General features: G+C 36.7%; 1 protein-coding gene across 4 annotated transcripts in view; it reads right to left on the reverse strand.

Annotated features, from left to right (window-relative positions):
• Serca (ATPase sarcoplasmic/endoplasmic reticulum Ca2+ transporting SERCA) overlaps positions 1 to 18,674 on the reverse strand; it is a 57,711-nt gene extending 39,037 nt beyond the window's left edge. For 3 of the 4 annotated variants that reach the window (XM_076376621.1, XM_076376612.1, XM_076376595.1), the window contains exons 1-2: positions 18,341 to 18,674; positions 13,527 to 13,717 (exon numbers count right to left, since the gene is read on the reverse strand). In XM_076376621.1, the coding sequence (XP_076232736.1) occupies positions 13,527 to 13,644 (118 nt within the window). In that variant the 5' untranslated portion in view covers positions 13,645 to 13,717; positions 18,341 to 18,674. Of the gene's footprint in view, positions 1 to 13,526; positions 13,718 to 16,777; positions 16,963 to 18,340 lie in introns of those variants that run through there. The other variant, XM_076376604.1, reaches the window with a different exon arrangement.
• Positions 18,675 to 19,477: the final 803 nt, after the last annotated feature.

The following is a 19,477-nucleotide window of genomic DNA, read 5'->3' on the forward strand; positions in this document are numbered from 1 at the left end:
TTTCATCCGCTTCCTTTAATCAAACGTAAAATTATTTGTACTTCATCACCATAATTATACGTATTCCAATGATATTCTGTTATGGTAGTACTCATATTATTTTGCCATGTGAATAGTTAACAGAATAAAATTAAAATGAATATAAAATGCCAGTAAAGAGATACTTATAATAACATAATACAATGTTAGTTTTAGTAACAGGTATTTAATACCTGTGCTTATAGTTTCCTCAAAAATATATTAAATTTAAATGATTTCTCTTAATAGATTATCTTTTAATTTCATATTTATCAATTTGATACATTTTAGATAGGACAGTAGCTAATCATAATTAGCATCTTCTTAGTTCTTTTATTAATCTTTGTAGAGGCTTAGGCACTTTAGATATACGAAATTAAAAAAAGAAACAAAGGCATCCAAAAAATATAGATAATCAGCATCTTATCTCTATGAACTGTATCATAAAAATATTATTTATTGCTAATATTATTACGCGCTTCTCCATTATTTTCTACACTTCATTTAATGTATGCATCGAATTGTTGCATTTAAATTAGCACTATCGCATCTCAAATCAATGTAAGAATCAACTATCATAAAATTAATCGATATCTCTAATTTAGGCTTATCGCTAGACCAGAGGGTCGAAATTGAGATTTTATCCTGTTATGTAACTTCAAACATTATATCGCGAGTAAACATGTTACTTATAATTTGGGATCCGCCATAACAAAAAATAAGGCCCACTTGATGGAGGTTATGACAGATAATTTAAGATATGAACGATAGACTATGCGATTAATACACGGCTGAACCTGATTAGAATTCACAGATGTACCATGATAATCTACTGGTGAATTTCCAAGCTGCTTTAACAAATACCAACCCTTTAACACAGACTAACGTCCACAGTGTGTACTTATGGACAAGGCCCACGAATTAATTTGTGCTTGCACGTGGGCCATATTTTTATAAAATAAAATAAGAGATGATCACCACTGGTAAGAGAAAAACAACATGCATTAACACTTTAACTGTCAAGTCATTCATACAAGTGAAGACTGTATTTCCATAATTATGAATAATATTCATTTACACGATTGCAAAGAATATTGATAAGAATTTTTCACAGAAAGTATTAATAAAGGGGAAGTGTCATAACGATATTAGAATATAAAAAACAATTTAACAAATTTTAAGTAAAATTAAGATCACTATACTATCTGCATATTTATACAGATGAATGAATTTTTAAGTTTTAATACACTGAACGTACACTGCAATACTATATTTTTTAATTCTTGTTGTTTGTCTAAAAAATATATTTTCTTATTGGAAATTTCCTATTTTGTAGGCGGTAAAATATTACACTTCACGTACTGCGCGTAAACATTTACAATCGAAGAACTTCCATGAAAGAGCTGCTATATTTAGAAAAGTATGTACTTCGAGAAACAGCTTATTTAGACTTCCTTTTCTTTTTTTAATTCGACGTCAATGAGAAAGAAGCCTATTATATATTTTTAAATAGCAAATCCTAGCAGTGATTTAAGCTGCTTTAATAGCTTCAGTGTTAAGGGAGCATGAAAAGTATCCACGTCGATCTGTATAATCAAACAACCTGACTAAAAATGCCTAATTCGATGGGCTGTATATTACAAGGCATAATAAACTGCAGCTGAGGATGAAACTCTACGCCACACCGTGATAGTAACTATCAGTCTCTGACCGAGACAGTCCTGTAACTAATTGTCTTGGGGTTGATATTACAATTATCGCAGTAATTCACGATCATTAACTATGCTTGATAAGAAAACAAATTGTCGTATCGAATTTATCGCTATAGATAAAGATTCTAAAATCAATTTTTTTTTTAAATCTCTTGCACTTCTTGACTGAGATATCAATTGTCTCTGAATGAAACTTGAAGGTAAATTTTTAATACAGGGTGACTCTAAAAAGTGGTAAGTATAATAAGTGGTGTATTCTATAAGTTGAAGTTCAGAAATAATTTTTTAGTAACCACGAGAGTAAATTTTTATCGATTCAATGTTTAAAGCAATGATTTTTGAATAAATTTTCTGGGAGAGAAATCCTCAATTTTGAACACTTTTGCAAATCTTTGTTACAGGAAGTGGAGATGGGTCAGAAATTAATGATCGAAAAATATCTATATTTCATTTTATGCAATCTCAAACTTAGAAGTCTATACATACAAAACCGACTGATTAAAATACTAAAATATATATTTTCCACCAAAAAATCAGATTTTTCAAAAAATTCAAGTATGCATTATAAATAGAAAAATAGTATTATGAAATTCATCAACAAGCAGAAATTTGTAATTAACTCTGCTACTTTCTTCGAATCTTTTTTCACTTATTTCAGGTTTGCATTTCTGTTAACAACTTTATCAATTTCCATAAAAATATAAATCAGTTATTGTTACATTTCTGCTACATATTACCACATTTCTGATTCCTTGATAGTATTATATATATTTGATATACATCAGCTGCATACATAATGATGCGCAGGTTTCATATTATAAGGTTTGCAGGAGGGAATATAACAGAGTTAAACAAAAAAACATGCATTTTAATAAGTTCACTGCTGCGTATGCCCTGGGCATGTGGAATGAGACAGAAGTCTATTCGCAGAACGTATAATATGATGTATCAAGCATGTTAAGAGATGCGACTCTATGCACAGGGTGAGCATCCTCAGCACCTATGTAAATTCATTTTTCTGCCACAGTGAACATGCTTTCCACTTACAGGAAGCCATGTATCTAACAAGCAACGGGTCAGTGCAGCAACGAACACCCTTCATAGGAAGGATCGCTCCACAACTATATCCCAAAAGCACGAAGCACAATGGAGTTTGCAATAGTTGTGCGAAACAGGTTAAATTATAAATATGGCAGCAAGGTAAATCTCGTTAACCAGGTACGCGACGTTGGACACGTTAATAGCGGATCTTGATGCGCGGAAAACGTTCATAATTAATATTTACATAGTAAACGACGCGGCTGGGTCACAGATTTAAAGGTCGCTCTGTTCTATTTGAAGCATAACTTTATCATCCAACGAAACGTGCAAAACGTTATCATTCATGCGCGCGTAGGAACATGAGATAAAACGAACCGATGACATAACTGCGTTTACAGTTCTGTTTATTCAAAAACAAAGGTGAATTTTCATTTCGAAGGCCCTCGGTGATAGCTCGGTCATTGTAAATGTTAACAGAATTCCGCGTAAACGTGGCTATTGAAACGATCTATTGACGGCGAATAATGTTCACGTGGATACTAAAAGGCTATTTATACGTAATGCAGTAATACATTCCTCAGACGAATTTCTAATGAAGTTATGCTACACGCAGTATTGTATTTTATGGTGCTTCAATGATTTCAATTTCAAATCAATCGATCATGACGAATTTTATATAGTAGAGAATTTTACTGTGATTTTCGGGAAACTGAGTGACACAGTACTGTGTTTATTTGACGGATAAACATAAAATTAATTACTGACGGTTTTACAGTTTACTAACTATTGAGGAATTATAAATTACGAAAGGACATGTTTCGTAAGAAAATGCTATAAATTTCAAACATTAATATGAAATTAATCAATTTTAATTAAGTATACTGATATTAATGTATTTATTATATTAATTTATTATAGGATCAACACATGAAACGTTACTTACGCAACTGTATCATAATTTCACTTGATCGCAGGTGAAAACGTATCACATCACAGTGCATTCTTTTTTTTATATTAAGAGACAAATTATAAGGAATACACTAAAAATTACCAAATTATACTTAATAAACACACCATACAATTCAATGACACCATCGTTTTCGTGAACAAAAAATTGAAATCTAATATTAAGGTAAATGTTCTAGTAGTTGACCATATTCTGATATCTAAGCATTAACGTTAATTTTATTCAATTTTAGGCTTAAATTTTAATGTATTGGATATACCTAATGAAGAATAAAAAGTAGTGTCATAAAATAGTATTCTCTATTATTTCTGAGATTTCATAATTAAAGTATCAGGACATACAGTTTTAGGTAGTTTACTTACTGAGATATTTGACATCTTAAGCGTTTCAGTATTGGAACATTTACCTTACTATCATACGTTCTACTATGCGAATTCACATTCTAAACACAACATTTGAAAACACGTGAATATATCTGAAAACAATATTATATATACAGATATAGTAAAATTTGCATTATTTCACACATTTTCACATCTGTGGAGTAACGAATTACTATGTTACCCAATCACTTGAATCACATTTTTCTCGAACCTACACTTTCACTAACAATAATTTTGCAGCAATTGTTTCGAGTAAACGAATTATTTCTCACAATATATCACGAATGAGGAGCATATTAATGAAGACTCGAAAAACGTCACGACAAAAGTGCTGATGAAAACTTTCCTCAGAAAGGATACACCTCTTCTGATTCGACGAGGGTTTGTCATGAACCAGCCAGGGTAGTCAGTTGGCGTCGACCAATGAGATTAACTGGTCACAGGTAATCAGAGCCTACGATTGGAGAACTCTTATCTCGCTATCTTTTGGAGAGTTGAGCTTAGGTATCGGAGAAAGGGTTCAATCTATAGAATTTAAATGCTCGTAAAAAATGGTAATAAAACAATAAATGCCCAAATCCCTGTATTACAAAATATCGTCTCTTTATTGTTCATAACTCTCTTGGATATAAACTTGTTTTGAATCAAGCTTTGACACAAATTCGACTTAATATATAGATAAATAGTCTCTGATTCTAGCTTCCAATTCAAACAATGTACTTGACTATTATTTAATTATACTCCAGAATTTTTCAACACTTCAACAATTTCCAAAACATCTAACACCATTTTAGTCAAAAGTGTCAATTCTGATATTGATTCTTCTAGAAGACATTCAGAAACATTAGGTTATAATAATACCTACTTTATCATAAACGAAATTTTAAATTTGATCTATTGATTCTTCATATGATCAATTGATGTTTTATCTCTCAAATGAAAGTACTAGCATACACTCAACATTCTGCACATATGCTTTAAAAATGACATAACTCAAAAAACTTAACTTTCAAATTATGATCATAAAGCAGACTGTGACAAAGTATATTTTAGTAAATATGCTTTTTTAAGTTACGTCACCTTTGAAACAAGCGCGCGATATTAAAAATAGCAATTTTCCGACAAAAATGAAGAAATTCCACAGCATTTGTAATCAACATCACGTGCTCCAATCCAATACAACCAGTACAAGAATGATCTGAAGCTGAACAAATGAGCCCAAACAGTTAAACAGACAACCTGTCAAGTACCAAACGTACAAAGGAAATAAACTGGACCACCGGAGACGTCCTTGCGCCATGACAGCAAAGAAGAAAGACCTCGCGGATAGGAACGCGGAAAAATTCGCCTCGAATTGGAACCGCTCGAAGCAAGTTCTGTTCGAGGAGTACAGCCAGAACCTCGCGTACATTACTGCATAGAAAAACGACCGTCTACTAACGACTGGCTCGGCTACAAACGAAATAAACACTCCTAGGTGTCCTGTTTCGAGACACTATACGTATTTCCCGCCAAAACCTCGAGGTTTATCGTTCTCAGAGAAGAAACTCCTCGTTACGGCTTGTTTGCGTCGTATTACCGCGGATTTACTGGCGCGGTGTTGGCGAGCTTTCAACGCAGCCACGGGAAAAGGACCATTTGTAACTCGACGGAACAGAGAGGCACCGTTTACGAACGTTCACGTGTCGATGTCCGCCGAATATTTCTGGAACGGAGTAAACGAACCGCGGGGTACTGAGGGCCAGACAACCATCAGGAACGATTCTAATGCCTCGTTCAGATTGGTTAAATTACTTGAATTCAAACGACTTGGATTTACTGGCTTGAGACCATTTTAGCGATATGAATTTGTCATTTACTTTAATTGAAATATCCTTGCAATTTTCTAAGATGGTTCTTATTAGTCAAACTGCTTTACTTCAAGTTGTTTGTATTCAACTTGTAATTTGAAAGTATTTTGATAATATGAACCTGTTATTTACTTTCTTTGAAATATATTTTCAAGTTGCTAAAATGATTCTTATTAATCAAATTGTGTGGCTTCAAGTTGCTTATCTATATTCAAGTAACTTGGAACTATTTTGCTAATATGAACTGGTTATTTATTTTTCTTGAAGTATCCTCTCAAGTTTCAGATGAAGTTTAGGTTCTTTCAAGTTTTCTTGGCTTGAAATAATACACGTCGAAAGATATCAATTTGTATATGGTATAAACTTTGAGAAAGCTAGAAAGCACCTCCTTCGATATCATTTTAGGTTTACACAGGTGAATGTAAGTAACACTTTGACCTTTGACTAATTAGAACGAGGTTTTCAAATGACTCGAACTCAAATAACTTGTCTAATTTGAATAGGGTACATATTGCCAGTGAGGCATGATGCAACAGTTTAAATCGTAACTAATTCGAAACTTTCGCCACTCACGATTTAAGTTTCGTCGATTTATCGGGCATACGAAGTCGAAAGGGGATGATGTAATAACTGAAAAGCAAACTCCTAGCAGGTAATATTTGAAAGAGACGATGAACAGTGAGGGACGAAACCAATTTAAAATTAGTATTTGTGTATATGTGTGCAATAGGTTAGAACGAGAAATAAAGCTTGAGTAGTAGAAGAAAAAAAACTGAATATAAAATTGTAGAAAATTAAAATAGCTTTGTATAATTCTACACTATATGCTCTTTGTTAATAGTAAATCATTCTTGAATACACTGAATATTTTCAATATTTTGATAACCATCAAGGTCAATTATTATCATAATTTAAACTGCTCGTTCAGCTGTACAAGATGATATGAAATATATATTTATGCCTTTCTAACATGTGTGCGCTTGCATATAATTAAATATTTAGTGTCAGAATATCTGGATCATTGAACTCGATATCAGAACGACGTTTTAAGATCTATTTGCATATTTCTTCAGAAAATGTTTCCTCGGATTTTTCTGAAATATGAAATACGTGAAATAGAAAAATTTGTGGAAGGAATTGTTTACAAATCTTCCTGTTTCACTGTCCCACCCTGTATAATTAACAAAACGTGTAATATGTTTAAGAGTGCAAATATCAGCTCCTTAGCTAAACTAATTATATAAACTAATTAAACAAGAATGAAACTATTACTATTTAATACAAATTTTAAGAAGTAAAGACTACTAACAGGTTACTTAGGCCTCTTTCCTTTAAATTCAATTACGAAACAAAATTTGCTGCACCATGGACCTAGACCAGCATTATTTAATGGGAGTCCTATGGCTTCCTAGGGATCCTGATACCGAATCTTTGAGACCACGCAAGGAACAGAAATATGGGAATAAGAAAACAATTAAGACTAGGAAGAAAATGGGGATCAGAAAAAAGAAAGGGAGAGAGGGGCTGCAGAAATAGCCGATAATGGAAAGAGAGCCTCAAGCCAAAAAAGGTTAAGGAACTTTGACTTAGTCCCTCATAAAATAAAAGAAATTTTATCAATCAGACACTCGGCCACAAAACTACACAACAACAAATAACTGTACTTAGAAGTTAACAAAGATCCTTAAACCCTCCAACATCTACTACCCTAAAGAAATATATCTAAGCTATCCAAACCCCCAAAATGACTCTCTCAACATCTAAAGCGTCTCAAGTTCCGCCTCCACTAAAAATCCTCAATCCAAGACTCCGATTACCCATCGCCAATAGTAATTTCACGATCGTACGTCCGATCAAACGTAACACAAAGGTGTTTCATAAATCGTTATAAATAGACGCCAGAAGTAGGGAAATGAGATCAGCGTCGAAAGAGTTTGAGTACATCAGCCAGGTCTATCGAACCATGCGTTTCACGGTAGCACGCAAAATAACAGCGTTTCACATCGCGATGCTTCGATTCCAACGACTCGTGCGTCCATTGCAACCGTAGTTCTGAGCTCTCGATCCCGCCACGGTGAATGTCGCCTCTGTTTTCGAGCATCGATTAATGCTGCGGATCGTGACGGTTCAGGGAGGATCGTTCAGCCGTCGAGCAAGTCCGCGGCGGAAATAGTGCGTTCGCGTAGCTAAGAAAGAGCGGACATGCAGGCGGACTTGTTGCTCGAGGTATTTTATTTTCGTGAACGAAAGACGATACTTCTCGCGGAGCATTCGCCTATTTTGTAGAGCCTCGTAATCGCGGCCTTTACGTTTACATGTCGAACGCCAACGTGTGCGTGTGGGCTTTCCTTGCGTGCTGAATGCTAATTGAAGGCGTTTGGGAATTTGATCCAAAGTAAATCGATGAGCGATTCGTCGATAGGCGCGCAGGGAAAATTGAGTCTGTTGGTGACGGGTGAGAGAGGGTGAAGTGCAGACGATGGGGTACCGACTGATTGGCTAATTGTCAATGGGGATGCTTCCGATTTGGGGAAGTTGAATTTAGGGAAGACTGTGTTTGTAGTAGGAAGGTAGGTTGAGTGGACACTGTGAATTGTAGTGATTTGAAATTGCCAGCATGCACAATACTTCCTCGTTATGAACTGGTTATTTCACGGTTTCCTCGAAATTAGTGTCCCTTTTTCCTCCATTCTCGCCTTGATAAGATAAAAATGAGTAATCGACGTATAAACTGATATCGGACAGATTTTTCCTGTTCCTTATAAACTTGTTACTTGTATGTAGTTATGAGTTATAGGGAATAGATTTTATATTAGTATTACAGCTGTTCAAAGAGGAACCACTCAGAATGATCAGAAAAGTTCTTTACGATAATTTATGAGTTGCTGTAGTCATTCAAGTTTATAAAGTTTCGTGACACGGATGTAATCCCTTCCGATTCATTGCTCATAAAACTGAGCATAAACTTTACGTATTTGTAATAACGTGTTTAAGAATTTTCAAACTCTGAAGGTCCAATTTATTGCTACCTGGACATCTGTGTTCTTTATACAGCTGTTGAATAGGAATGACAAAACATTTAATTTGAATATTAACTCTATTCCTATGGTTGCAGTTATGACATTAATTCAGCTCTACGTACTTTGTCACAAATTCACGCTAGCAATTATGCTAAAATCCACAAAATAATGAGAATATATGTAAATGTACAAAAGCTGAAATTGATGACTATTACCTATTCCTATGTCGACTATTACTATTAAGTTATTCAGAAAATTTATTCAAACCTGGAAGAGTTGAAATAAACTAAAATGGAGGACCAAAATTTATCATTTAATTTTGAATGAGAATTGCTTTAAGAATCAAACTAAGTGTGTCATAATTTTAGAAAAATGAAATTAAAAATAACTCCCAAAAAATTCGAGACTCACTGATATGCCTTTCCATTAATTCTTCATTCATATCGTTCCTATTCCATTATTAGACTAACAGTCCATTCTTAACTGAAACTCTCGATTATACACAACCACATATTCACGTAACAAGAGATATTCAAGAGAGATACAATTCGGCATCCTCGTTAAGCAATAACAATTTGTCGATAAGTTTACCAAGCCCAGTCATCGTGTAGAATTCTGATCAGATAAACATTAATAAACTATTATTACGTTATTAGTGCTATACAACGCAATGCAACGACAATGCGACACCCTCAAGGACGAGGCTGCGTAACTCGCAGAAGGCGAAATCGAAAAATATGTATGCCATACAATAATCCACAGTACTCGTGAACGACTGATAACGCAACTGAGATTTTCCGTCTGCCAGTGGCCGACAAACACGTTGCCTAAGCTTACGTTCATCGACACGACAAAGGCAAACTGGCAAACATGTCGCTGGAAAATCTTGTTCGTCGACACGATGTCAGCAATTGTAGGACTTGTGTACAGATCGGTTCACATGCCTACAGGGTGTGCCAAAATACGTGATAGAAGTAATGAACAGGTAGAGTGGGCCAAGGTCAAATGTTAGATGGATACAAAAATACTCTCGATTATTCTTTTATTCTTGTTTAAATTATTTTTTATTACCGAAATGGAAGAAATAGACTGTCTGATTTTTATAGAAAACAATTGTATAAAATGTAAGATAATTTACAAACAAAACCGAGAAAATAAATTAATTTTAATAACGATTAATTGATGTTTTAGTATAGAAGCCGATAATAAATTGAAGTTATTTTAAATATGGAATAAGTGTTTTTATAGAAAGCTTGATTTTCGAATAAGGACATTGTACTTTGAAGATTAATCAACTGTGTACACATATGGGAAAGATAAACATGGTTCGATAGGTTCACGGTTTCTTTATTATTCAGACTCAATTATGTAGTTAGTCGATTTTCAAGGTGAATGAACGAACAAATTCATTCCCAGTTGAGTTCAGATATTATTGAAAATGTTGCTTGTATTAACGCATACAAAAATTACGCTATGTCAATCGAATTATGATAAATATCTGTTAATCCTATAAGAACTAAATGGATTAGAAGATTCAACTGAAAAATACAGAAATAGTCCAGCTGTTTTGCAAGAACGTGACTCTACACGAAAAAATCAATTTTGAGACATAGAAATAGTTTCAATGTTTCAGCAAAAAACATTGACACTTTTTTAAGCACTCTACGTAATGACTTTTTGAACTTTTTGAGTACACTTTACTATGGAGTACGTTCCATACTCTACTCAGATAAAAGGACACTCGTTTCAGTGACTGAAAGCTGTGAACCCACCCTCTGAAAGGTTATGGATCTGCTTCCACTAACTCTCAAAACTAGGTACGTACGAAAAATTATTAAATCATTCAAGGTATTATTAAATATCGAGTTTTCAAAGATTATGTCAATTATTTACGTAGTGGCAATTCTTGAATGAAGATACCAACAAATATCTAGTTTTCGGTGTTTAGCTGACTAGTTACACCACTAGTTTTGGGTATTTTTTTATAGGATTAAATTTTGAAGTATTGCCCTCGTGTATTTAGGAATGTTGCTCGATAATAGGAATCATCTTACATTCGTTTCTTTCCTTGGGGACTTTAATTGTGATAATAATTTTGATGACTGATACCCTAATTAATAGAATAACTTCCTACGTAATTGATAGAGTTGAGTCGACGTAATTTTTATTGGAAGATGTAATATTGTATACTATGTTATCTAAATTAGGGCTGTAGTGTCGCAACTATGTTTTCTATTCTAATAAGATAAATTACTTTCTTCTGTTTAGAAATTTAGTTTTCATTAATACTAAAAGTATCAAAACAGACAAATTGACTGATTTAAAATAAGTAGATTTTTCAACACCTTTTCTTACAATTTTTTTTCTCAAAGATATTCATATAGCATATTTAGATATAATGAAGAATGAAAATATATCAATTAGTCGTTAAGAATTTAATGTTAAGACATGCACATAACTGGAAGAGCGAAACACATTACAATCAAAGCCTACTACCCTTAACTTTCGAGCTTGAGGCTAAAAGAATTTCTAATTAATATAAATATAATAACAACATTAGCTTTAATTTAATTATTTATGATTACTAAATGGACACTCAGAACTCAGGAAACATGGAAACGTGGCTTTATATCATACCTAAAGTTCAACAGCAAACTCAAGATAAGGTACTTAAAGTTTCAGAAGGTGACCATATTGAAAGAGCAGCATATTCATTTTAAGATTACCTACACATCTGAAATATGAATTTCTATACAGTTTTAATCAACTGTCTAAAATTTCCAAATTTAATCTTAAAAATGAAACTCCAGAACCAACGTTCTTAACACGTTACTAAATCCTTCCTTCTTTAGCAGCTTCAACAATCGTGAACTTTTGCATTTGCACGTTATACATATGCACCGAATGTACTTTATTCTCATCGATTTCACGTCAATGCACCGTGGTTTTCTGAGCTGCCTCAGGTGAGATGCAATGTGTACCTTCTGACTGGTTGTCCATGAATACATGCAGCGATAGTATGATTCAAGGCCATTATTGACAATCTACGACCTACTATTATTTTCAAATGGGACGGAGACACTAACGAGAAAACGAGCATAGCCTCGCGCGTTCGTTTTACGTTCGAGCGATTTTCAGAATTTCTTTCGCTGCCCTGGCATTGAGTTGTTCCCCAAGAAACTCGATCGAAGAACGCGTACGATTGTATCTTATCGCGGTTTTATCGAAAAGAAGCTTAACACGTTGATGCTATCGTTCAATGCCTTTGTCGGTCGATAATCTTGTTTTCATTCCTTCACTCGGTTTATCGATGATCGAAATTTTGCAAATGAACATAATTTAATAATGATTACAAATGTTTATCCGTTTTATCGTTTACTTTATATAGGTGAATTCAGGTCCTTCATTTTGGAGTATATTCGATTACTATTTATTTATTTTGCTCCGAATGATAAAATAGTGGAAAATGTTTGAAAACTGATTTGTAACTTTTTTTTTCTAATCATACTCTATTTTTAACGTTATACAAATTTTTAGAATTATTGACTTAGTGGCGAGTAAATTTGAATTTGGGATATTCAAAAATCACCGACTCTGTCTAATTTTAATTCTGAATTTTAAACATTTCTGAAGTAATTCCAAGGTACTACTTTATTCAAAAAATAACCACTTCCTTTCCAATATTTTAGTAACAGTTATTCAGAAAATTTCCAAAAATTTGTATAAATCGTTATAATGTTAAACTCGAAGGTATTTTAATTGCTTATATAAATTAGAATTTTTAACTCCTTTGTACAGTTAAATTATTAACTTTTTAATATGTACTAGATCAATAATTTATATAAACAATTAATGAAAACCACTCTTTATCGTTACAGAAATTATTAGGAGTATAAATATATTGAAATATAGAAACTTCATCGATTATGTGACTCATATAACAAGAAATTGTAAGAATAGTAAGAAGATGATTCAAAACATCTCATCGATACGGGCCATTGAAGAAACTATCGAACACGTGTACCAGTCGACTGGCAGTGGATTTTAGAAGTGGGGATAAGCATCGTGCGTCGTGTACAGACCAATGTTAGCGAGTAGTTCGATAAAGTTACTTTTACCGCGCTACTCGACGTCGTCAAGCGAATAGATTCGCGTATAGAAACCCGGCAACACAACTATAAATGGATATTTTGAAGCTCTTATGGCTTCCCTACGCATCAAGAAATACAAAAGCATAATTCGTGCGTTACAGGAACCTTGTAGTTTTGTATTTATCTATAATGAAATACCTACACGATAGAAATACGTCATTTATAGTATATATTATGAAGGCAAATGATATACTACAGATCCTTAAAGTCTAACTATGATTTTAAATGTAATTTCTACTAAGTATGTACTTAATATAGAATTGAAACATTTCTTCTATTTATTTCTATTGTATAATTAAGTCAATGTGTTGGATCGATTGCATGTACGAACCAAGAGTATTGAAAGACAAGGACAATACAATGACAGATATTATGGTTACTTACCGTTGAGACCATATTTCTCCTGGTGCCTCTTCACCTGATCGAGGGATAATCCTTTGTCTGGATCAACGTTGAAAAAATTTAACACTTCGTCCACTGTTTTGCAATGGCCGTCCTCCATGGTTACTTCTGTTTTAATATGTCACTAATCTTATCTGTTCAATGGTTGTCTACGTTCATTCACACTGCAATTTCTGTAATTCAAACATATACCTTGAATTAGAATTTGATAAATTAACATTGATAATAACTTTTTGCCAACTATTGTTCATATTATGCTAAACTGGTATCAATGTATTTAGGTCTTGATATCCTTCTTATCAGTCATTTTCTCTTTTGCTAAGAATTCAAGTAGACAGTAACTAAGAATATGTTAACATATGGACACACAAGGCATTGCAATTTATCTTCAACCAAAGAAGTTACGAAACAAAGTACTTTGAGATCAACAAAAACAAAGGACAGATAAACATTTTGATTCCAATCTAATCTATTACTATCATACAAAATGTTTACAAATATGAGGAAGTTACTATTGAAAAGAATAATTGTTATAAATAATGCAATTAACAAATTTCCTTTAAAATTTCCTTTAACTGTCATGCAAGTTAAAATACACTTAAATGTTTGCATAACAAATATGGTTCATATTCAGGGCCATTGGCAATATCCAGAATTTTACCACAACTTCAAATAATTATTAGAATAAGAAAAATAACTAACTTTATGATATTAAACTGAACACTATATTGATATTAGAAACCCACATTGTTAATTGCAATAAATATACAAATAGTAACATTTCAAGAACTCCAAACACCACAGTGAACAAAAATAGTACAATAAGGCTATAAAAAAAAATAATAAAGGAAGAGAACAGCTGACTAAAGTATTCAAAGCCAAACAAGCTTGAATACACTAAAGTGAACAAACATTTCAGACTTAACACCTCTATACTAACTAACATTTCTACCCCAAAACGCGTCACTGTACGTATCACTCGACTGCCTGAAAATCTCCGCTTCTTCCATTCACTGCACAATAATATGCAAATGATCGCACAAGCTCCCAGAAAAGCTGGCTCATCAACGTCAACAAATCCCTCCCCAAACAAGCGAAAAATAACCTCCAAATCGAAAAGAACTCGAATAAACGGAAGGTGCACGCGGTGCACGCACTCCTCCAGCAATCGCGTCAGGTTAAAGCATCGTCGAGCTGCTCGGGTTCACGACCCGTGCACTCCTCGCTTTTCCCAATTTTCGTCCGAGCGACGAAGGGTCGCGCGTGACTCGAGGGCGCAGCGAAACTCACCAAGAAACGAGCACGGGGCGTTCGTCGGGGCGACGTGTCACAGAGAAATTACGTTACGGCTGCCGAATATTTAGGTTAGCTACGGGTCCCTATATACAAGGATGCACTCTCGAGCACACCAAAGAAACAACTCCGTGGGGGCAACGGAGCAGAAGCAGTCGGGCACGATCGAAACTCGCGGGGGATCAACAGTCCTGCGGGCGGAGCACAACGTATCACGACACGAGGGCACAGAAATTGGAGACGCACGTCATTTTCTCGAACGGAACTATTTCCCTTAAATGCTAAGCAAACCTCTTCTTCTGCGAGACTGACACGGCGAACGTCGAATCATCGCGCACCTGCGCCACCTCGCGGAATGCGCCGCTAACAAGTTGCAGCGCAGCCGCCACCGCGCCGTCTGCGATTCGCGTCGACCGATGCGAAAACGTTGAAATTTAGTTGTATGGAAATTAATCGATGAAGAATTATCGCTGCATCTTGTTTAGCGGGTCCTCTTACTTATCTCCAGCTATGGAGGTGTTCGTGAAGCATGGTGTTCCTGCTGCTCTCGTCAATCGAATTTAGCGAAACTCGCGTCACCATACGGCGCGCCACGCCGCAGGAAAAACGCGCGCGAGTGCCGCGTAGCGAGAGCATGTGGAGCGACGCCATTGGCTAGACAGGGCTCGTGAAGTATGACGCGCTCGGCTATTTTCAGTTCTTCTGCTAGTCTATTTCCTTGGCGCGTATTTTAAGACGCGTTCAAAGGACATCGCTAGATTTCGGCGTTATGTAACTGGTTGCTCGTTAAAATGTCCCGTTTTGGGGGGATTTGTAAGTGATGCCGAATTGTGGATCGAATGGTTTGATTTGGGATAGCTTGGTGCCAAGCGAGGACGAAGAAGTATATGTTTGTTTGGGTGGTGGTTATGTAATGACGTCAGGAGCTGCGCGAAGTTTTTCGAACCGATTATGTAACTTCTGTGAAGTTTGACTTCTTGAGCGAAGAGAGGTTCATTTGTTGAATGAAAATAGAAATTTTTGTGAGAAGTGTGTAGAGGGAATGTTTTTGTATAAGAAATATTCTAGTTAAGTTGGCACTATTTTCTTCTTAGGTATAATTTAATTTTCTTCTATTCTAAGGCATCGTTGTTAAGCGTGTGTTTGAAAGAAATATTCGTTTTCTACCATTGTTAACTCTTTTCACTTTCATTGAATATGAAACTGGGTTATTTAGTATACTAATGAAGCATACGATAAGTATATGAAATCAGGTTTATAGGTTAGTTTAAACTCAACGCAAAAACATTGTAAGAACATGAATGACTAAGAAGGAGACTTCTTTAATTATATAACACGAAAAATTATAAAAGGAATATAATGCGTTTAGTACAAAAATGGACGGATGTTTAAAAAACTCTATTTATTAATTAAATTTGTTTATTAGTTCTCAAAACTGAGAACGACAAAGTCTGTTTCTTGTTCGCTACGTGTCAGCACTCGATGATACATGTAGACTCATAGATTCGACTTGACATTAACAAGCACACTCGAAACCCGTCGTGGCACATTCGAACAACCCGAGACATAGATCGATCATCACGCGTTCAAGGTCGTCTCGTGTCGAACCTTCGAAATCAACTCAAGTTCGAGGGTCGCGTCTAGCAATCACCGAAGTCAAGGTTACCGCTAAACTTAAACGTGAATGGAAGAGCAGCGATTGAGGTTACGGTCACCGAAATTGAACACAAGCGACCTCGAATCACGAGGACTCATGATCAGAAACATTTGCCAATCTTGCAAGAAGTCCCATTCCGATTCAATCGAATAAAATCAATTCAAATCTCGATGATATTCGGTGAAATGACACTTGAGCAAAGTCAAACACGCGTTTCGTCAACCCTAGGTCCCGTCAGTTCGAGGCGCCCCCGATGGAATATTTGAAATTCCCGCCAACTAACCGTTTTAACACCCTAGTGTCAGCGGCTGTCTCGTTGCACCAACGACGGAGCTGTACAAACGATCATATCAGGGAGAGAAGCACGCGCTAAAAAGAACAGACGACCGCGGTTGGTCGTACGGGACTGGCGGAACACTTGGGGAACCGGTCCGAAACTTGTTCGGACGACCAGCTCGCTCGAACGCCCGGGACGCGACTAGCCGGCCAAATCGCGCGTGCCCCAGCGGACGATTTTAGCACGTCTCTGACGACGACTTCCTAATTATTTTGGCAGAGGTGGCTACCAGCCACTCTCATTTCTCTCCCTCCCTCCCTGTCTGTCCTATCTCGCTCTTCGCCTGATCCTCCTGCACCCTGGCCTCTCCTTATCCTCGTCCTGACTCTTCGCCGCGTTTTTCCCTGATCGCGCGCTCTTTTCCGCAATTTTTAACACGATTCTTCTGTGTCTCCACTTTTGGACCTTGCGCGTCGCGCTTGAAGGCCGCCATTTGTAATCTTGACAAAAATGGGACAAAATCGCGGTGTTTTCTAGTTTGACGGTTGGAACTAGATCTAGTTGGACTTTTTGATGATCAAATGACATATAGGATTTTCAGTTTGTCGGTTCTGGTTAGTAAAAATAGACGGGGTAAAGAGTGAAGAAGTGTATGTGTGCATATGCTAATGAGAGTTGAGTCATTTAAATGGAAAGCTAACGAAATTGGTAGTGCCAAAATATTGTTAGGTAACAAACTGGGGGTGATATAATATTCGAATCGTTACGGCGCGCCGGAACCGTTTCTATTTGAAGACGGAGATGCAACATGGTGGACGGGGCTATAAAGATAGTAGATGTAGTACGTTTGTTGGCAAACAAGTAGAGGTCGTGTTTGTATGTAACGTGAGCCTCACATCGACACGTCCGATGAAGCAATACGCTATGTTAGTCTAGTCAGATACTTGGCCGTGTTACACTAACTTTAGGCAAACTAATGATACCTGACGTCGAAATATTATTACACATCACTAAGTACCGTCTTCTGACAGCGTAACCTCGACAGAGCGAAACGTACAAACGCTCGTCATTGATCGATCACGAGAAGCTACCAAACTCTTTGCCTTTGAGAGTACTAGAAGGTTCTGTCGGTGATGAACGAAATCCAATTTTCGAGAGCTTAACCGAACCTAATCCACGAGCAATCGCGAAGCTTGCTCTCTCCAGCAAACTTTACGAAAGGGATCTTCCTCTATCGATAACTTGAATGTGCAATCCCATTTCGCAATAGGTCTCCAGTAGAGTCACTAGGCACCGGATCTCGAGACCAACCGACACACATGCAACCAACGGAGGACAGAATGATATTAGTCGCAGAGTGTAGGATCTCTGATAATCCACAAGACAGTCCACGATGTAGGCTAGTCCCATTTAGCTTTATCGTTCACACAACACTTGTTCGGTGTCCTTGTTTCCTTTTTCATTGTTCCAAGGTGCCTTGTTCTCCCATTAGTTCACACTGTCGCGCGGATGATCACAAAACACTGACTCTCGGCGTTCGTCACCGGCGCTCGCTGCAAGCAGACTTACCAACGATTATTTCACCAGGCCTTTTTATCCCGGGTCGCTTTGTTCCTTGCTCCGTTTGTACCGAACCGGCACCCTCGGTCCCGGGGGTCGCACTCGCTTCGAAGAACGTCACGGATTTGTACGGCAGGACTGTATGAAACCGCGTGAACGCGTGTGTCACACACTGTGGTAACTGTGGCTCCTTGAACCCCGTTTACTCCTCCCTGGACATCGCTCGTAACGCGTCGCTCAAACTCTTAGTTACTCTTTACATGAAGGGCGAGAGGGCGAAGAAAACAACAAACAAACAAACATCCAAAGGGCAACGCCTGCGCTGCTGAACGAAACGAAGCGACGAACGCCGCCGAAATTCCTTTAAATAGTCCGTAGGCGTCGCTACCTGGCGGCGAGACACCGAACGAGGGAAAACTCTGGCCGGAAGCCAGTGGTCCCGGCACAGCCTCCCGGTGACTGTGGTCGCAGTTTTTTCGATTTAACCTTCGAATCCGCCGAGGCGACCACGTTCGCCACCGGGACGCTGCGCGTCGCACATCGACGACGAGCCTCGCGGCGGTTCGGGACTGCTCCAGGACCTCCAGCCGACTTCCGGTACCAGCTGGCTCCTGCAGTGGCGCCATCCCTCGTGACGTGTCTCCTGAGCATGGGCTTTTAAACGAATGTCAAATGGATTCTTTTGGATATCAAAATTGATATACCAATGGAGAACATTCTTCTAGTGGAGGATGGTTTGTTTAAAACTTCGTAGAAGAATAATAATGTACATGGTAGAAGTTGAAGACTTAAACTCTTTCGCTGTTTTCGTGTAGTAATGAAGTGAAGTAGAAGGTGCTTATGTTCGTCGCTTGAAATATTATTATTTGACATAACAAATCATAGAAAACGGATTCTGTATATTTTTATGTGCAGTAAAGGGGTCGGGTCTATATGGTGAGCAAATTAGGAATTATGAGGTGGATGATTGAAAGAGTCTATTTTTCTGAGACAATGGTCTTATTAAAGGTGTTCAAGGTACAAATTTTTATTAAGATCGAAAATAGGTGGTTGGCGTATGTCCAAATGCGATATCAGCTACAACCTCGAAGACAATCTATCGACTGCGATCCCGAACGGGCGAATTTGTCCTGAGAAATTTGTTAT

The sequence above is a fragment of the Calliopsis andreniformis genome, chromosome 1 (genome assembly GCF_051401765.1).
Source record: "Calliopsis andreniformis isolate RMS-2024a chromosome 1, iyCalAndr_principal, whole genome shotgun sequence".
Taxonomy (NCBI): domain Eukaryota; kingdom Metazoa; phylum Arthropoda; class Insecta; order Hymenoptera; family Andrenidae; genus Calliopsis; species Calliopsis andreniformis.